Source organism: Pangasianodon hypophthalmus, chromosome 2 (genome assembly GCF_027358585.1).
Source record: "Pangasianodon hypophthalmus isolate fPanHyp1 chromosome 2, fPanHyp1.pri, whole genome shotgun sequence".
In the NCBI taxonomy this organism is placed as follows: Eukaryota; Metazoa; Chordata; class Actinopteri; order Siluriformes; family Pangasiidae; genus Pangasianodon; species Pangasianodon hypophthalmus.
The window spans coordinates 16,425,021-16,444,912 of NC_069711.1; the positions used below are offsets into that span (position 1 = coordinate 16,425,021).

Consider the following 19,892-nt stretch of genomic DNA (forward strand, 5'->3'; position numbering starts at 1 on the left):
ATTTATTCAGATGAGCAATTGTACTTGAATAAAGAATTTGAGTACTTTTACCACTTCTGTAGAGCTGGGCAATATTACAATATGATCTTGCAAATGACACTGTGAAAAAATATGTCATGGTAAATTTTCTGAGAAAATCGCAGGTATTGTCATTATCTCTAAAACATTTTAAAAAGGTGTTTAAGCATTCCCTGTTCTTGTTTCCTGTTAAATTATTAATTTTCTAATGTTTAAAAATAGCATTAAATTCTTCATATTTTTGAAATAATTGTTGTACAATTATTTCAAAAATATGAAGAATTTAATGCTATTTTTAAACATTAGAAAATGTTGACACTTTATTAGAAAACCTCAGCAAGACTAAATATTGTGATACACATCATGTCTTTGGAAAATGCCTTCATGTATTGTGATATACAGTATTTTTTTTTTTGCCACACACCCCTAGTCTATAGTGTAAAAAAAAAAGACAGCGCATAGTGCATGCCTAATATAATTACAGCATGGGGTGACCGATAAAAATCTATTGCTGAACTACATACATTTCAATTTATTTTAAATAGTCAAAACTATCAATCAACAAATAGATGAAGGAAGCTATATTCTCCTAACTTAAACAATGTTAAGTAGTAACCAGACCAAAAGCCTACCATGTCAGTGTCACTGACATGTAGAGAACGATCCACCACCACATATCTAGTCAAAAGTCCTAAAATATTAAACTGATATGACATAATAGGTCTGGAAGTTGTGGCTCAGACTCGGGCCTTACCATAAAGTGCGGCCCATGGGGGTTGTCTCTGCTCTTTTGGGGCCATCAGTGTGGTGGAGTGTGATTCTTCCCTCTTCTCTGCAAGTCTTTGCCCATCCACAATCTCCAGCAGACACACACTCACTAGGAAAATCACCTGTAACCACAATAAATTACACCTTTGTATGACCATGTTGGAAAAAACGTCAAAAGACAGAGTCCAAACCAGAAATACCATACACAAGAAACATAAGATACAAGAACACACAGTTAGCATGTGTAGGTGTAGCAGGTACTAGACTTGTGGTATCTTCATGACCTTCATGACCTTCATGACCCTTCACCACTCCACCCTCTCCAAAACAAACATTTTACCATCATAGCCACTGGCCAGAAGTGATGTCTGAATCACTACAAGTAGTCAAGTTTGCCTACATTTTTCCATTAGTATGGTAATAGCACAATTACTTTTTTTTTTTTAATCAAGTAGCATGTATGGAGTTAACAAAGTAGCAAAGTAGCACTGATCTTCGCTATGTTATTTCATTTTTCGGGCCAGTGCTAAATAAATTATTAAATAATTATGTAAGTTTAAAACATTCTGATCATTTTTTTCACTTTGGTCTTGATATGAGAACATGCTATACTCTTGCTGTGTACAGCTCTATCCTTTGGCCTTTGGCTTGGTTTAGCAGCTCACATCAAAAATGAAGTATCACCAGCCACCATAATACACAGCATTTTTTTGGTTTGCTTCCTGCAGCTGGGTCAATCCAGAGTCAAAGGATGTTCTCACTGTAGTCAAATTGTAGAGTTCATATGGAGGTGGACTGAGACCACCTCCCTCAGATTTGCTGTGTTCTCACCTCCTCAGACAAACTACAATGAAAGGGTAAACACTGCCTTTCTAGTGTTTTTTATGTGATAGAAGGTGGACAAACTAGTTGTTGTGCTCATTTCCTTTTTGGAACGTGGAATAATGTGAATTTTAATTGAAGTGCAGCATGTACTATACAACCAGTACTTATCATAAAGTTTGCAGACAGTGTTGGGACTCATTAGCAATAAACAAATTGGTCTGGTAACCTGCCCATGATCTTAAAGCCCTAAAAATTGTTAGAATGTGCTTGTAAAATCAACTACAACAGATATTTGGGACCAACCCAGTGCTAGATAGGCTCAGTCCATCATCATGAATAAGTCTCACTCAGTTTATTCTGGATTAGGTACATGGACATATCTGTAAAATCAGAGTAGGTACATATGAGCTCCATATTCCACAACATATAGTCAATTTGAAGGCAGCACTCTGGTTAATACATCACGAATATGTCTCAGCTTAGACCCTGAAGAGGACAAATATATAATGGAAATAAACACATAAGACAGATTAGCTAAACTTCAGGGCAACAAGCTATAGAGCCGAACTGCAGGGCAAATCCTAAATGACTTCCCATTAGACATACAGCTCACTACATAAATAACAGAAATATATATAAAATATATAAAATAAATAAGCCGTTATGCTTTGCTCCATGTAGCACACACATGTAGGGAGCAGGAAGACATTTCGGGCCTACTCTCCTGATCGACCATCGCCATTACCCTAGAAGCATTCATATACTATAAGGATGGTGTTGTCAAACCTTTGCCTTACTTGTTATGGAGTATGTGTGTGCCAGTAGCCAGAGCAACCTTAAAAACTATAATAATAAACAACCCAACAGCTTTTGTGGTGTTATCAGAGCCAAAAACACAAACTATTTACACCTTTGTCAGATTTTAACAGTGATTTCAAACTGGTGTTTGAAATGTCATCTGGTTTGTGTTTATAGGTCTTTCCTCATTCAAGTAAATAGAAGCCTGGTCTTGTATGACTGGAAATAACTGTCTAGGAGTGTTGCCAAGGCCACCAAGTGGACAGACTTTACTTCTGCCAAATCACCTTACTAATGTTTACATGACACTTACTATCTTGTTCTGCAGCAAACATTGCCTATTTTGCTTTCCCACATGGTGGGACATTTTTCCATTACCATGTAAATGCACTATTAGAGCATAAGCATATGTACTTTCATACCTCTATTTGTTACTCACTCACAGTGTATGCAGTGTATGCCACGGTAACGTCTTGTGCTCTTATTTTCGATCACTTTGTTTTATCCTTTTTTCTATTTTTCTTACTTTACACATTCTGGTCTGCAGATGTTTTAAAATCTGCTCTTTTTTTTTAGGATTTGTGTGTGTTTAACTGATGTAAAGATTTAGAGCCTGAAAAGTGTTACGTCAGCATTGATTCTGTACCAGGTGACGCATCACACTCTGCATTTGTCTTTATTCAGCCTATACGTTCTTTATGTGGGCAAAACTTCCTGTCCCTTTGTTGATCTTTCCCTTATTGTGTTCACCTGTTGCTAATTTCTCCCTTTAGTTTTTTTGATTTATACCCTCTGTGTTTCCCTGTTTAGATGTGAAGTTGTGCACATTCATTTGTGTCACGAAGCCACGTGTTTCCTGGTGCTATATTTGCTCCTCTCTGCTTATGTTTAGCTTTTTCCTGGTTTTGATCCTGGCCTGTTTATCTCTGTTGCTGTTTTTGCCAGTGTGTTCTAGCCCCTTCCTGGTATACTGGTGATGATTATTAGAACAGATCTAATAAACATGTTTTGTGTATACCCATGTATCCTGCACCTGGCTCCCACATCCTCCCTATACAACAAGTACATTATGCAATCAAACCAGTCTGACAGACTATATAATTCCTTAATCCTTCTCAAAAAGGATTTAACTCAACTTTGATACCATGAATATGATTATTAAACAGGAATGTCTTAACGGCATGGCTAATACTTTGAAAACTGATGATTTAGAGCAGTTTTTCTTGCAATTATTAGGAATAATTCATTCATCTTCGGTAAACACTTTATCCTGGTCAGGGTTGTGGTGAAGCATGTCTTTTTGAATGAAATGCTGGCTTATTGCATGACATGCTCGGGTGGCATGGGACATGTTTTTGGGTTTGGATGGATGCGACTTTGTGCTGCCTAGGCAAGCACATGAGTAATAATGTAAAGAATAATTATATTATGTTTTATTCATATACCACCTGTGGGATAAAGAAGCAAAAGAAGCTCTTTCACAACAAACCACAGGTAATCTGTTGAAAGAACTGCTTAATAACTGAAATTTTACTGTTGTGTCTAATACAATTTACAGGAAATAGGAGCGATATACACTTCTGTATGAATGACAGGCCAACAACACATACTACTTATACTGATGAACCACACACAGTTAAACATCATAGAAATGTCTGTCAGCTCTAGTCTCTAGCTAATTACGATTAAATTAGTATAATGTATATTACTTCCTGTGGAAGATTTGGAGAGCAAACCTCCACCCTCCATCCTCTTCACTTTCTAAAGGGGGACAACAGAGAGTGTGGTGCCCAGCTGTCTCACAGTCTGGTATGGGAACCGCACTGTCTCAGATCACAAGACCCAACTGTGGATTGTGAGAACAGCTAAGAAAAACAGTTTTTTTCCCTCTACCAAATACGTACGCCTCCAACCACAAAGGCAGGGCCACCAACATTGTAGATGACACCTGGCAGAACGTGCTTGAGCATCCGTGTCACCACCACCAGACCACGCAACAGCTTCTTCCCAGAGGAAGTCAGACTACTCACACTGCTGCCCCCCACCTAACCTAATCAAGACCCTTCCTAACACAGCCTACAATCATGCATACCCATCACTGCCTACTCTTTAAAATTACCTTATGGACTGTATTGTCAGAGACAATGCTATTATGCTATTAAAAGACACTTGTATCACTTCCTGCTGTTACACATTTCTCTATCCTGCTGCCACTGGAACAGTTTTCCTAACGCATCACTGCTACTCGGCTTTTCCATTACAATTGTTTTTGTCTTAAGTGCACTGGTTTCTAGCAATGCTGCTGTGACTACACAACCATGCAGCAATTCACCTCTTCTTCAACCATGCCATATATTTCTATCTTCATTCGTCATCAGGGTCAGGGTCATGGTGGATCTGGATCCTCTCCTGGGTGCAATTCACCCTGGATGGAATGCTAGTCCACCGCAAGGCACAATGTACACACACATTCACACCTAGGGTCAATTTATTGAAGCCAATTAGCCTACCTGCATGTTTTTGGACAGTGAGAGGAAACCAGAGAATCCCACACAAACATGGGAAGAACATGGGAAACTCCACACAGCCAGTAACCTGAGCTCAGAAACAAACTGGGAACCCTGGAACTGTGCGGTTGCAACCCTATCTGCTACACCACTGTGCCACTCTCCATGTCATTATCCATCCAATACTGTTCTGTTGCTTCCATTTACATTTGCATTGTTTAATACTGATTCACTGAAATGAAGAGAAGGCAGATTGGGAATTTTTAAAGCAAGGCAGGGCTGTCCTTGTCTAAATGGCTTGTCTAATGATTATTATTAAGATCCACACTCCTGAGTGGTGCTGGAAGATCATGAGATCAAATCCCAATGAAGCCACCATCTGCTGTCATCCATAGCTGGGAATCCAAGCGAGCAAAATGGCACTACTCTCTCCCCTCTCAATCAGAGCAACACTAATCAAGGGATAACGTAACGGAAGGTGCGTTCAGAAGTATGTATGCAGAAGAAGACAGCATCCCCCCAAGTGTGTTCAGTTGCCATGCTAAAATGACAGAGCATTTTAAAAAATGTTGTGGCTTCATGTCACTCAGAGAAAGCATATACTAGCCTGCACCCTATTGTGTGAAAAATTTGCAAAATTACCATATTCAGGGAGCAGTTATCAGATTCCACATCCCAACTTTTCAATGTACAGACAGCAATTTCAGAACTGTCTCTTTATTGTATGTAGTTAGCTAACACACTTCCTTGCCATTTGCTCAAGCTTCCCAGCTAGCAACATTTTTTTCCCTACTACTTTTTAATTTTTTTTTTTCATTTGAATTTTGTTGGTTGCTATATCAAATTAGAGGTGGGAAAGATCTGACATGTATTATCTTGGTTTCATTTTGTTTTTACTTAAAAAAACCTGCAACTTTAACAGGGGTGTGTAGACTTTTTATATCCACTGTATATTCCTAAAGTTGGCTCAGGGAATTGGGAGACAACATTGCTAAGTAGTGATCACTACACGATTGCTGAATGAACCTGTTGCACAATAGATGTTATGTTGCTACACTATACCATGTACACTATGATTCCAGGTTTCTCAGCATCAGCTCACATGTGCAACTTTAATTACTTAACTAACACCTAATACCTGTGTGTGTGTGTGTGTGTGTGTGTGTGTTGAGTAAATATTTCAGAGACTGTGTATTGGATGAGCATGAGGCATGTCTGGTCAGGAGGATGTGATATGCTAAGGACAGGAAACACTCTGACACCAATATTACCAAATGGCCTGCTGCTAATGAACTATCGAGTGATTTAATAATATGACTTTTTCCCTTTGCGTGTGTGTAAATACAAACCTTCCAGTAGGTCAGGTGACACTGGGCAGATGTTGCAATGGGATCCTGCTGATTCCACCACCTCTTGCCATCTGAAACACAACAACAGCAACATGTTACACCAAAACACATGCTGATAATCAGTTCTGTGGTATATATTGTGATATTTAACACCTGGAAACTGCTATAACTAACACTTTAACATATGGTTACTACTCCTATGTTCCCTGTGTTCTGGAGGAGGCTGTCTACATGCAGTATTTTTAAACAATGTAGATGTTTTTACATTTCTCCCCCATATTTTTGTATTTTATTAAATACATTGTGATAATATAATAAACCGTGATAAAAGGTTATGGAATTGATATGGAATGGTTACGGTTATGATAAAGGTTATAAAATTATATAAACACTGGCACAAGCCTAGTTACACCTGTCTTTGGCAATACATCAAAACCAGATACAAGATACAAACCTGTCCATTTACAATTTGCATAGTGCAATTCTGTAAGTTAATGATTATTAATATAACTAACAAACAGACACAATGCACTTTAATTCGGAGTCAAACAATGGCTGCTTTAATTAGCATAAGGCCAGGGTTACACTTAATGTGTGACTACAGCTAACTTGCAAAACACGGTAAACAGTGAACATGGCAGGAATCGAGAAGGCTGTAATAATTTGTATCAAACACATGGCATATTTCTCCCCTCTTATCAATGAGAGAAACTGATGACAAGCATCATTGCATTGCTAATATTTAAGCTAGTATTGAACCATGTCTTATGATTCGTAATTAAAGGAGTATTAATGTGCATGAAGGAGTGAGTGGCATACAAGAGTGAGTGAGTGAATGAGTTACTGAGTGAGTGACTTACTGAGTGAGTGAGTGAGTGAGTGAGTGAGTGACTGAGATACTGACTGAGGGAGTAACTGAGTGAGCGACTGATATACTGACTGAGGGAGTAACTGAGTGAGTGACTGATATACTGACTGAGGGAGTAACTGAGTGAGTGACTGAGTTACTGAGTTATTGAGTGAGTGAGTGAGTGAGTGAATGAGTGAATTAGTGTGACAGACAGAGCAAAACTAAAAGAGTAAGTGAAGGAGTGAGTGTGTGAGTAAACAAGTGATAAATTGAGAGTGAATGAGTAATTGAAAGAAGTCAGCAGGGGTGTAACGACACATAAAATTCAAATTCAATATGACTTTGATATAGAAGTGCCTTGATACGTTACACAATAAGCATTGTCTGATTATGTGCCTTAGGTTTCCATTTTCAATCGATTAAGAATATTGGACATTTAAAAGTACAATAACTGGAACTTTAGATAATAGTGTTTGTGTGATCCATTCAGACACTTAGCAGCATATGACGAAACAAAAGCTGTACATGAGAATGTTACAAAATTAAACATGTACTTGTGTGACTCACAAGGGGGAGTGTCTGAAGCATAGGGCTTTTCTTATTCTGCTGTTAGTTAGTTGTGTTCTCAGAGTAACAAAGCTCTGTGTAGCCTCAACTTCCTAACAGCTGTGTTTTTTTCTTTAGCCAGGACTGAATCAGCAAGGAACGGCTGCCTATGTGCAGAAAGAGTTTGCTGTGCATGTGTACTATGAGTCACCATATTAGTGGTATATTTGTGATATTATGTGTTAGGTATTAGGTGCACATACTTGGTGGATTCGACACAGTCCACCACTTCCTGGCCATCAGCATTATAACATAGCGGGAAGCCGAAGTGCTCCCAAACACCAGACCTTAAAGATTTGGGGGAATCTTCCAGTACCAACTTGGTGCTGAATGTACAGTAGCAGCTAGTACACTAGTATGCTAGCATATTCACTTGTGAAAAACAGCGTGCTTAAGAGAATCTAGTAGTAGCTCTAATAGTTAGGTAAATTAGTGACTGTGAATGAAAAAAAATCTGGAATAAAAATGTGAGTAAAACTGTGAGTGAACAAATGAGTCAGTAAATAAGTCTGGTGAAAACGTGTTAGTGAGAACCTGAGTTAGTGAAGGAGCGAAGTGACCCTCAATCTAAGGCAGCTGGAAAATTACAACTGAAAGGTTGTCTACTGTTTTTCCTGAGCTCTTCACTCTACAGGAATTTGTTTACTTTAAAGGATAATTCACAGTTACTGAAACATTTTTGTGTATGTTACAAAATTTCTACTTTATGTCCTTTGTAAATTAGGACAATACACACATACATACCGTATATTCGTGTGTGTGTGTGTGTGTGAATTTCAGTATTGTGTGACATTCTGATGGATTTAAAGCATGCTGCAATAAAACCATTAAATAACTCGAACAGGAAGAAACATAAATAGCAGTGCATATCAGGAGAGATAAAGTGTGATGATCTCTCTCAGGCTTTAAATATCTGTGCTGTTTAGAGCAGTGTTGCTAAAAATACCATGGTGCTACAGAGAGCTGGACAATACTCAAAAGTTTCACTGGTACAAGCATGTAATTTGTTTTATTGCTGCTATTTCTGAACACTAAATATTGTTGATAGCTTCATTGCAGGTGTATGATTATGGTCCAACTGTCTTAGATGCAGATACACAGTGCCAAACAAAGTAACAGGAGTCGAGTCTGAAGCCTTCACATGGAATTTTGAGAGTAGAGGACTCATGACGTACATGTGTACAGTCTTGCCAAACTGAAGTGTTGAAAAAAAAAAAGCTTCAAAACAAATGGACCATCTGATGGCCACTCTGCTCCTGAGGCCTTTTATGGTGTCTGAATGGGAAATGGCATCAGTAACTGGTGGATCTGAGCTCATCTATAACGGCAGTTACAGGTCAAGTTCAGGTATAAATGAAATCTTACAGTCAGTGAGAGCAGATGGCAGACTAAACACAGTGAGCTCGATGATCCTTCACAAGTGGGGGGCCATTCAGCCCTTGTAACTAAAATTAAACTTCATTTTTTAAAATAGTTTACAAATAAATAATTACTAGCATGAATGCTAATGGCATGAGAACATTAAGGACATATGAATGATTTACTACTGATAATTTTTTTATTATTAATGATTTATTTTTACTTATCTATAATTTGGGTAACAGGTTGTACATTCAAAGTGGTCTCATCAATCACAATAATGAAAATATTGAAAAAAGAATGACAGTACGTTTTATTTTCCCATGATCGTCAGGAAATTCAGATGATGCAATTTCCTGTTGAACACGAAACGTAGGTTTTTCACAAATTAATGCAAAATTAATACGATTTTTTAAGTATTTTAATGAATATATTTCAGGGTATTTCAAAACACGTTCCAACACGTTGCTGTTTTATTAATGCTTTACATTATTAATCTGAGACATGCTCATAGGTTTAAAATGTATTTTACCTTTACATGCATATTTGTAAAAGAAATATTAGTGGGACAAAAATGGCATCCCAATCATGTAATCATCCAGCTAAATTTTGACTAATATCATAGCTAACTTTTAGTTAGTCAACAAGCACTACATAGCTAACACTAGCTAGGCTACAAATAATTCGTAAACGGGTGCATCTGTTAATCACACATTTGTGATACTTGCTGCTGTTTACGCCAGAGTCAGCAACTGTGTGACAGCATGTCAACTTCTGCTTCAAAAAAAAAAAAAGATGCTGAAGTTCACTTTGAATGGCCATAACTTTCAGCCCATACACATGACAACTCCTCATAGTTCACACTGTGGAGAGTGTAGTCTTTGCAGGAGTAGGGCATAGCCATGATCACTTCAGAAAGGTATGAATCAGTCTCTCTCCGGCTTCCAACAGCCAGTCAGAGCAAGTCTGATGGGAGAAATAATACTGAATGGTTAAGCACAGCAAACAGTGAAAATAGTGAGGGGGAGGTTATTGCTGCTGTTTAATCCTTTTGCATGTTTTTATTTAATGTGTTTAATGTGTGAACATTAGGACAAAGGGGACAAATTCCTCTTAAAACAAACTTGGATAACAGGTTCTGAAAAACACTTCAAAATGAATTATTTATAATTATTGTCTCACAAATCTTGTCAAGTTTTCTTAAAATTATTTGTCACAATAGATTTTCTTTCATTGTACCCAGCTTCAGTGCTCCAGTACAGCAGCTCAGAGTTTACCAGCTGGCATAAAGGTGAACCGGAGTCTCGTTACAAAACGTGCCGTAATCTAAGCCGTGTGACTGACACGTCAACTGGGCTCATACCATTACAAATACTACGCTACCACTGAGATCAGAAAACACACCGAGGCAAGGGTACAGTATCATTCCTACCCAATTACTCACACACACACACGCACACACACACACACACACACACACACACACAAACATTTACACACCTCGAAAGATGTAAATGGCTTCAGGCATCGTGCACAAGTCATAATTGACAATGTTTTGTGCAAGTCAAAACATATAGCAGGAGGGGAGGAGACATTAGGAAGGGTTAAAGTGATAACAACTGTCATTATCAAAGCCCTGTTCAAAAAGATTTCAGAATAAATGTTAATCAAAATAGTAATGCTTTACATTAAGATTCCTTTAACTATATTACTTACAGCTTTACCAATTACAATATGAACTGATGCTTTAATAAGTATTATATTAGTAATGTAAGGAACTAACCAAAGAAAATATTAGTTAATTTAAAGAACTAGCTAACATTATTATTTATGTCATTAGATGACATTAATGTACCATGAATTTACTATCAGTTCATAAGTAACATTAATGAATTAATGGATGCTGGAATGAATGTGTTGTAAATATGTTAATATGTTGTCCTGAGCTCATAACTTCATGTCGTGAGTTCATAACCCTGTTCATATTGTGGATTAATTTTAATCAGGGATTCTGACTAGCACAATGAATAATTTATTCAACATTTTTTTTTTTTAAAAAAGACATCAATTAATACAGGTGTTAATTCCTTTGATAACATTACTTATGGTCTATTAACTAATGCAGCAAATGATGTTTGATAAAAGAACCAAATGTAAAACGTCAGCAGTAATTGAACAGTGTGTTTGTCTGGGTAATATTTAATGATATGCTTTATGGTGTGTTTAATCACTGCATCCTCAGAAAAGGTGCATGTCTGGCTTAGCTTAGTTTCTTTACATAGAAGCATAAAAGAGACGGAAATCTGCCAGCATATGCTGTTTATTTACCAACAGATGGTCTCCATTAGATTACCCCACCCTGATGTACATAAACAACATAGAGAGACAGAGAGAGAGAGAGAGAGAGAGAGAGAGTAACATATATGTATGTATTTCGCAAAGGTTAAAGAAGCAACACTAACTGTAAAAATAAACGATTTATTGTTTTTCATAAGATATCGTATAGTAATATAATAAATAATACAGAACAAACCTGTTCGAGTAAAAGTCTGCAGCAACATTGTATGATGCTTTTTTATGATGCGTTTTTGCATTCTAAATAGAGTTTTAGGCTTGATCACTGCAAATCATTAAAAATTGCTCAGAGTGAGTGTATGTTATGAATGTACAGTAAGACTACATTATAAAAACAGAACATTCTGGAGAAATGTATTGGGCTAAATGAGCCGTCATGCCCAGGAAGAGATCCCTCCATTCAGTATAGGATAAAGGTGATAAGTCAGAATAACTCTGTATTGATTTTCATTGGCTCTTCCCTCTAAAGGGAAATCATGGCAGCAAAATGCCCCCTACTGCTTAACAGAGCCACCGCTAATCTATGCATGTTCTTTACTTTTCCAAAAGATGAGGCCACTGGATTCCATGCTAAAGATCTTCTTTTGCTATGACAACACAGGACCAGATGTTCAGCCGTCTCTTTTTTTTCCTGGAGGAATCTAATATAATCAGTATCCATCTCTCTCCCATACACTGTTGGTTTTCTGCTGTTCTTTCTGATACAGTGAATGAATCTTCTTTAGACATGGCGGACCGGTTCCTGTGATGTGCATTCATGTAGATGTATGTGTGTTTGTGTGTGTGTGTGTGAGACGAAGTAATCAGTCACTCACGGAGGAGTGTGTGAGTCTCTGCAGACTCTGTGATCTGTCAGTGAGACAGAAATGAGGAAGCAAGTGCCCTGTGCTCAGACGCTGTGTGTGTGAGAGAGAAAGGAAAGAGATTAAGATGCATTCTTGCAGTTGTGTGTTTACTCTGATGCGATTCTGGAACATTCCACAGTGTTGTGTTTGTAACTCGCAGACTGCATGCATGCTCCTCCAACTACAAACCCTCTGACACTTGAGCAATAACAGGAAAACAAGGTGCTTCCATACAAAGCTGTTAAATCTCCTTTCCAACAACTTACCTAATGAATGTCGGTTGCTTTGTGGATGTGTGATTGAGTGTGTCCCCGCATGTGGCACTGTTTAACACTGATGAATAAAAGCTGCAGTTGGAAACGCTCCACATTTAACTGTTCACCAAATGGTGTTTTACACAGAACTGATAATTACCTGAGAAGTTAAACCCAGGGATGTAATTATGCAGAAATGATTTTTTATCTTGTTTATTATTTTTTATTATAGCTAAGTAAGTTAAGGATGGTTTTAGTTTGTGAGGTTTGCTCATTTTTGGCTATTATATTATTATCATATAAATTATTTGGGATAATGGCTCCAAATAAAACCAGTAAGTCACTTGGCGTATCAGTATTTCACAAGCCATTATGGAGAAAAAAAACCCCTGGGCATCCAATGACATGTTTACTAGGCCTATTAATCAAAATATTGTCAAAATGTAGGTTAATTCTTCCAAGCTGTAAACTAGTAAGCTTACAAAATCGCTATCTTCCTAGGTATACCAAGGCATTCTATTATCAATAAATCAGTAAGAGTCTGTATTTCATGCTTCTATAGCTTATTTTGTCATAACTGGCCAATCTGGATTTGTGCTAATTTGAAGTGATAATTTGGATGAACTCCGCTGGTCACTATAAACTGACAGGGATTTGTGCACATGGGCATGTATTGGGAGGGGTGAATGAGTAAAGTAATCTCTCTGGTGTTTTTTAGTTCACCTTTTAACAGCTAGAATTCCACCTAATGTATCTTTAAAGTCATTCATAAACTTACCAGATAATGTAATCTACATCGGCTACTTGTTACGTTCTGCACTGGCTGCTAATCACGTTTAAGATCTGAATGGTTTAGGAGTTACGTAGTCTCACAAGTCATACCTCTAGTTTCTCTAGAGATTCTGGTAGATTTCATCAATAAACCTGACAATGTACCACTTTCTTTCAGAGAAAATGCTATTTGATTGACATGGCAGATGACCAACCACACACTTTTTCCTGTAGCCCGTCAGCAAACACACAAACAAAACTCTTCAAGGACTATTAAAGACAGGATTCCAAGACATTTTTTAGCCAAGTAAAAATATATTTTTCTCCAAAAAGATGATTGTGGCACAATATTCAATATTCTGAATTCCACTGCATATAGTACATACACTGTAGTGAGCTGATAAGATTGTCTCCTTCAGTATTCTGAAGCTTGAGGCCAAAAAAAAAAAAAAATGAAAAAAAAAATAAAAAAATGGGGCCACAGAGCATGTGAGGCTGAGACTAGCTGTGGCATATCTACCTGATCTTCTGAAACAGTATAGCCCATCCTGAGCAATTCTCAGAGCAGTACTCATATATACTAAGTACTCAGATATCTGTTTCTGTAAAGCTGCTTTGTGACAATGTCCATTGTTAAAAGCGCTATACAAATAAAGTTAGAATGCTGGATGCGAGACTGGAATACAGCCTGGATGGGATTGCCAGTCCATCGCAGGGCACATTCACACACTCATTCACACCTAGGGGCAGTTTAGTATAACCACCTACATGCATGTATCAAGGAGCTGGAAGGACACCAGAGAATCCAGAGGAAACCCGCATGGAGATAACTTGTGAAACAGGATTAAAACTGAGAGACTGGAGCCACTGTGCCACCCTTAGCAGATTATTGTGAACTGACATTATAGTTATAGCATGAATTTATCATGAAGGAATAGAACTGTTACATATCTAAACAGGACCTTCATTTATTAGACATGTCCCAGATGTTTGTGCTACACATGGCCAAATGATTAGATGATCAAGAATATTTAACATTTTTTTTTCAATAAAATAGGTGCATGATAATGCATCCTATGTGAATAAGACATGAAAATTAATTAAGACAATAAAATTAGTTTTATAACTGCATAATCGCTCATCAAATCAGCCTGCAAGATCAGTTTCCTCCTCAAGGGCTTCCAGTGAAGACAGCAGAGAGGCGCAATAACAAGCTCCACAGCGAATAAACTTCTGAAAGACTCTTCAGAAAGAAACTTTATTCCGTTAATGCCAGAAGTGTTTAAAGGTTCTCTGCATACGCACACAAAGACGAATAAACACAGCATGTCGCAGTGGGTAACAATCTCTTCCAGAGAAACATCTGCTTGTAAGATCACTGAGGCAACTATCTGGATGGAACTAAATTTATCAAACTGGCCTCAATTTAGACATGCATGATGTTTGCATGATGCTAAATCGCTAGCTACAAGTGTCCCTTACTTAATAGCTACATTAGCTTTGTAGCTCCAATGCAAAAGGGACTTTGAACTAAGGGGAACATTGTGTAAATTTTTTGGCCAAATTGTTCCTATAAAACTCAAAGGTCAACCTGTGTATTGTGGAGTTAATAAATTTCACACCAAGCAATTTAGCAGTAAATAATATTACTCCTGGTAGGTAGCAGTTATCTGTTAGGTGCTGGGTGGTGTTTTCTCACTTGAGGAAAGATGTTTCTTGTTAGAGTAAATACAGACTGTTCATTAGCACACTTTCCAAAAAAAAACAACTCACATTATCACACAAGTGCTATCCATCAAACATTCACTCAAAAGCTTTTTATTGGCAAGTAAATGTCAATGCGTGCACATTAAGTGGCCACGAATTTATTTCAGAACTGACGGCGACTAAACCACATTTTAGCTCTACTACTATAAAAGTGTGTTTGAGCTTCATCTCTCTTCTTCTGCCTTTCTTCTAACATCTGCACTAATGCTGTTTTAAGGCGGTAATGCATTTCAGAGTCCGGTCTTTTTTGAGGCAGCAATACCATATATCCTCTCTACAGCAGTAAATCTGCTGCATAAAGATATTCCTTTCATGCCACTGAACCAAGCTGATGACGTAAATATAGGAGTAGCCTAGTGTACACCTGCTACTTAACGTGGTGCTATATAATCAAAGGAAAGTAAAACACAATGACTGAGCTATTATTAGTGTCGCATACCCAACAGGATTCCCAAAACACACCCCGGCGACGTTAGCTTTATTACAGCCAAATCAGCCATAAGTCCATCAGACAGAGGGAAGCTCTGACTCAGAGTGGAAACACTCAGAGATATTGGCTCACCCAATAATAATCTGAGAAGAGTCTGTGTTAAATGGTCATAAAGACCACGGCAACCTGAAAACAGATCAGCTAATACTGATAGTATGCTCATGCCAAAATCAATAAAATAAAGTAGTCTGATAGGCATTAATATATAACAGCAATGTGCAAGTATTAAAATTCCATATTATGATATGATAAACTGTCTAACTCACTATGACTGTTTATCACTGTTTACAATGTAATGTAAAAATTATGACTGTTAATTAAAACGATAAAGAAAAACTTCACTAGAAGACAGAAACTGACTTACACAGCCAGCGGGATAGTTCATGTCCACCTTTCACAAAACTCTTGTCTGGGAAACAGAATAATCAGATTGCCTCCTGAGAGAAAGACAGGCAATTCTCTTTTATATCCGTTCAAAAGAAGAAGCCTTAGAAGACCGCTGTCTGTATACTGCCTTCCAAATGGGACAGGCTTCATCTCGGGAGCACCAGCTCTTCCACAAAAATGCTCTGACAGCCTTCTGTCGATTGAAACCAAGTGGCAGTGACGATATTTTTTCAACTGTTCACAGCAGTATTATTGTGGAGGTAGTACTATTGAGGTACACTGGAACTGATCATCAGGACATGCCTAGTACCTACTTTAGCTGGCAGTAACAATTAAGATATGAGAAATTAGCCAAAAATGACCAAAATATGCAGGTGTAGCATCAGTGTAGCATCTACACTGAAACCTACACTTAAATGAACAATTTATGTGTTTGAGGCAGAGGTCAAATGATCAGAAATAAAGGTGTTTGAGGCAGTGGTCGACTGATCTGAAGGTTGTAAGTTCAAGCCCCGGCATGGCAAATTGGCTGCTGTGGGATCCTTGAGCAAAGCTTTAACCCTCTCTGCTTCAAGGGCACTGTATCTCAGCTGACCCTGCACTCTGACCCCAGCTTTTTGGGTATTGCATAGGAAAGAATTTCACTGTACTGTATTTGTACAGGTGACGATATAGGCTGTTGAAGCAAGCATTTATTTCTACAGCTGAGGACTTCTATGCCATACACATACAATTTCTCAGTGGAGAATTATAGTAAGATATATCTCACATATGCTATATTCCACTGAGATCGTCTATAGCAGACCACTGACCTCTTTTCAGACTGCAAGAACTCCTAAGAACATGTGATTTGGAGGGGCTTTTTATGGTCCCTTAAATGGAAAACATCTACCCAAGGTTAAAAGCATGCACATAAAAATCTCACTTTGCAGAGTGAAAGGTGCCGCTCTGTGCGTGTTGATTTGTTCCAGCTCTGAGAAACCGAGCAGAAAATGAATCAGTGCACCTGGACACCTGGAGTACGAAAAAGCAATTCAGCATGAAAATCAGTGTTCGGCTCCGGCACTGCTCTACCAGTGCATGCAATAACACAGCCACAGAGCTTTGATCATCAGAAATAAAACCTCACCTGTGACAAAAAGTCTTATTCATTTAAAACTGAAGGCTTATTTTCAGTCAAGTGGGAAAAAAAATCCCAAACACTAAGCAGACTTTAGCCCTTGATCAAGATCTCAAACACCTGCGCTACACAATGACAAACAAAAGACATAAAGTAAATAATGCTGCTTTCCAGGTCAAATTCTGAGCTTTTTACTCTATTTATAGGTTTATTTCTTTTTTTTTCTTTCTTTTTTCTTTCTTTTTCTCTTAATTTTTAGAAGCGGGCTTTACTGTCATCTAAGTTTCTTTTTAAAGCAGAATAGTAACAGGTGTTTGGTTATTTTCGAAAAACTTCATTACAAACTACAGTCAGTTTACACAAATGAATAGACAAATGAATAGAAAAGGGAAGGGAAAAACTCATATATAATGATTTTGCACAGACATTAATGAAGCTGGATCAACTGGAGATAAAACAAACCCAGTATTAATACTTAGATCGTTTAGACACTCTTAGATTTTCTTTAAAAAAAAAGATAACTCAATGGAGTGCATATAAAATCCATAAGTTACAAAGAGGAGCAAAAATTGCTAATAAAACTGTTTCTAGTTAATTCCCTAAAACCCTACTCCACTTCACCAGTCTAAATCTGGTGTGAAAGAGCTAGGCTACTATACTATAATATACTGCTATATAATATAATAATGCATATCACCCAGTTATAATTTAAACAATGTATAGACCATAATTTATAAATAAGCATGTAATATATAAAATACTAGATGGATATTTCTAATCTAATCTTGTAATAACAACACTAAGCTCCAGTAACTACAACATGAAGTAAACAGCCTGGGAAATTCCTACTCTAATATAATAACAAAATAATCAGTCGAACAATCCTGTATTTCATCCACTGGTAGTTACACAAAGAGTAAATGTCTCCATATTACTACTAAAAGCGTGGTAGTGAAGTGAAGCAGGACTAGTTGTATGGGTTGTTACCTTTTCTGCGCCCTGCTCGCGCTCCTCTCATGGACCTGTGTGTAAAAACGCACTTCTGCACGAAATGACAGATGCAAACAATCCGCTCAAAATGAACCCCAAACACGTTTCCTTTGGCTGATCCACTGTCTCCACTTCTGCCCTGGAATACGGAGGCATAGTTTTAAGCTCCGAATCCAAATGAGTTTCCAGCGAAACTATGGACCACAGAGTGTGGAAAAGCTCAGTTTAGTGCGCGCACGCGCGCGCGCACACACACACACAAGCACACACACACACACACACACACACACAGGCGCGCAGACACACACAGACACACACGCGCGCGCAGCCAAAGTCCCTGGCGCAGTACAGCGCACACCTCCAGCCCAACTCAGTGTCCGTGCAGTAATAATGTGTGCAGGAGGAGCAGGGTTGCCAAATTAGACCGACAGGGTTGCCATATTCAAACCAAATCCCCGTTTAAAATAGACTTGCTCAAACTGTTACTTTACCAAATGTAAAGGCATTTAATAAAAGAGATGAAAAATAACAATCAACTTATAAATAAAGGCTTATATAACAGGGTAGTAAACAGCTTTCTTCCCCAAGCTGTGAAACTGCTGAACTCTGCTCTTCTCCACACAAGGACTCTTGCAATATAACAGCTCCACTACCAGCACCTAACAGGACATAAGCTTTGAACATGGTTATGAAAGGTTTTTGCATATTTGCATCTAACAGGATGGTGGTGCAGCAGGTAGCGGTGCCCCGGTTCGATGTGCATGTTTCCCCTGTGCAGCGTGGGTTTCCTCCAGGTTCTCTGGTTTCCTCCCACTTCCCAAAAACATGCCAGGTGGATTGGCTATGATAAATTTCCCTTAGGTGTGTAAATGTGTGTGTGTATATAGTTCTCTGTGATGCTCAGCATCCCATCCAAGATGTTTTCCCACCTCATGACCAGTTTTCCTGGGCCAGGCTCGGGATCCCCCACAATCCTGGTCATGATGAAGTGATTCCTGTAACTGAGTAAATGAGAGGACATAAATCTGTGCACATTTGCACCACAATCACTTTGTACTACAAATCAGTTTGCACAACTAGGTCATTTCTTCTCTTACCTAAGTGTATTTTTAAGTGACTAATGTAGCACTGAAAGGGCTCACTACCTCATTTCCTTGTACAATATGTACAATGATGATCATTTTGTCTTTGACCAGAACAACATCCATCAGTTTTAGTCTAACCAAGTGTGTTTGGTGGAGGGATTCTCTGCAATCTGGCAATCTGAGGAGGATCCAGCCTCTTTCTGCACAGGAGACTTTTTAATTAAATCCCTGCCGTAGAGAAAAGAATTGGCGTGAGCTTCTCCAAAGTTCTGCAAGTTCTCGCATTGCCTGTTAAAGCTGTGTAAAATTGTTTGCACATGTTATGTAATATATATTGAAGCAATATTTGTTAATTATCCGATTATCAATCAAAAAGCAGTAAGTAGTTTACATTTTCATAAATTAAGAACATGTAATTACTGGCCTGTCCCATTATACAGAATTATTAGTCACTGAGAAGTAATGCTGTGGCTTAGTGCTTAGCACTGTCGCCTCGCTCCTCCGGGGATAAGGGTTCGAATCCTACCTCCACCCTGTGTACACGGAGCTTGCATGTTCTCCCCGTGATTCAGGGGTTTCCTCTGGGTACTCTGGTTTCCTCCCCAGTCCAGATATCTGCAGTGTAGCCTGATCGTCATTTCAAAAGTTATGTGTGTGATTATGCCCTGCGATGGGTTGGCACCCTGTCTGGGGCGTGCCCTGAGTTCCCTGTGAAAGGTTCCAGGCTCCCTGCGACCCTGTGTAGGAT

At 38.3% G+C, this 19,892-nt stretch overlaps 1 protein-coding gene across 1 annotated transcript in view; it reads right to left on the reverse strand.

The window, feature by feature from the left end:
* Positions 1–18,419, reverse strand: part of LOC113523777 (neurturin) — a 28,711-nt gene extending 10,292 nt beyond the window's left edge. The window contains exons 1-3 of the mRNA XM_026909859.3: positions 18,057–18,419; positions 6,266–6,336; positions 773–908 (exon numbers count right to left, since the gene is read on the reverse strand). Of these exons, the coding sequence (XP_026765660.1) occupies positions 773–908; positions 6,266–6,336; positions 18,057–18,087 (238 nt within the window). The 5' untranslated portion in view covers positions 18,088–18,419. The remainder of the gene's footprint in view (positions 1–772; positions 909–6,265; positions 6,337–18,056) is intronic.
* Positions 18,420–19,892: the final 1,473 nt, after the last annotated feature.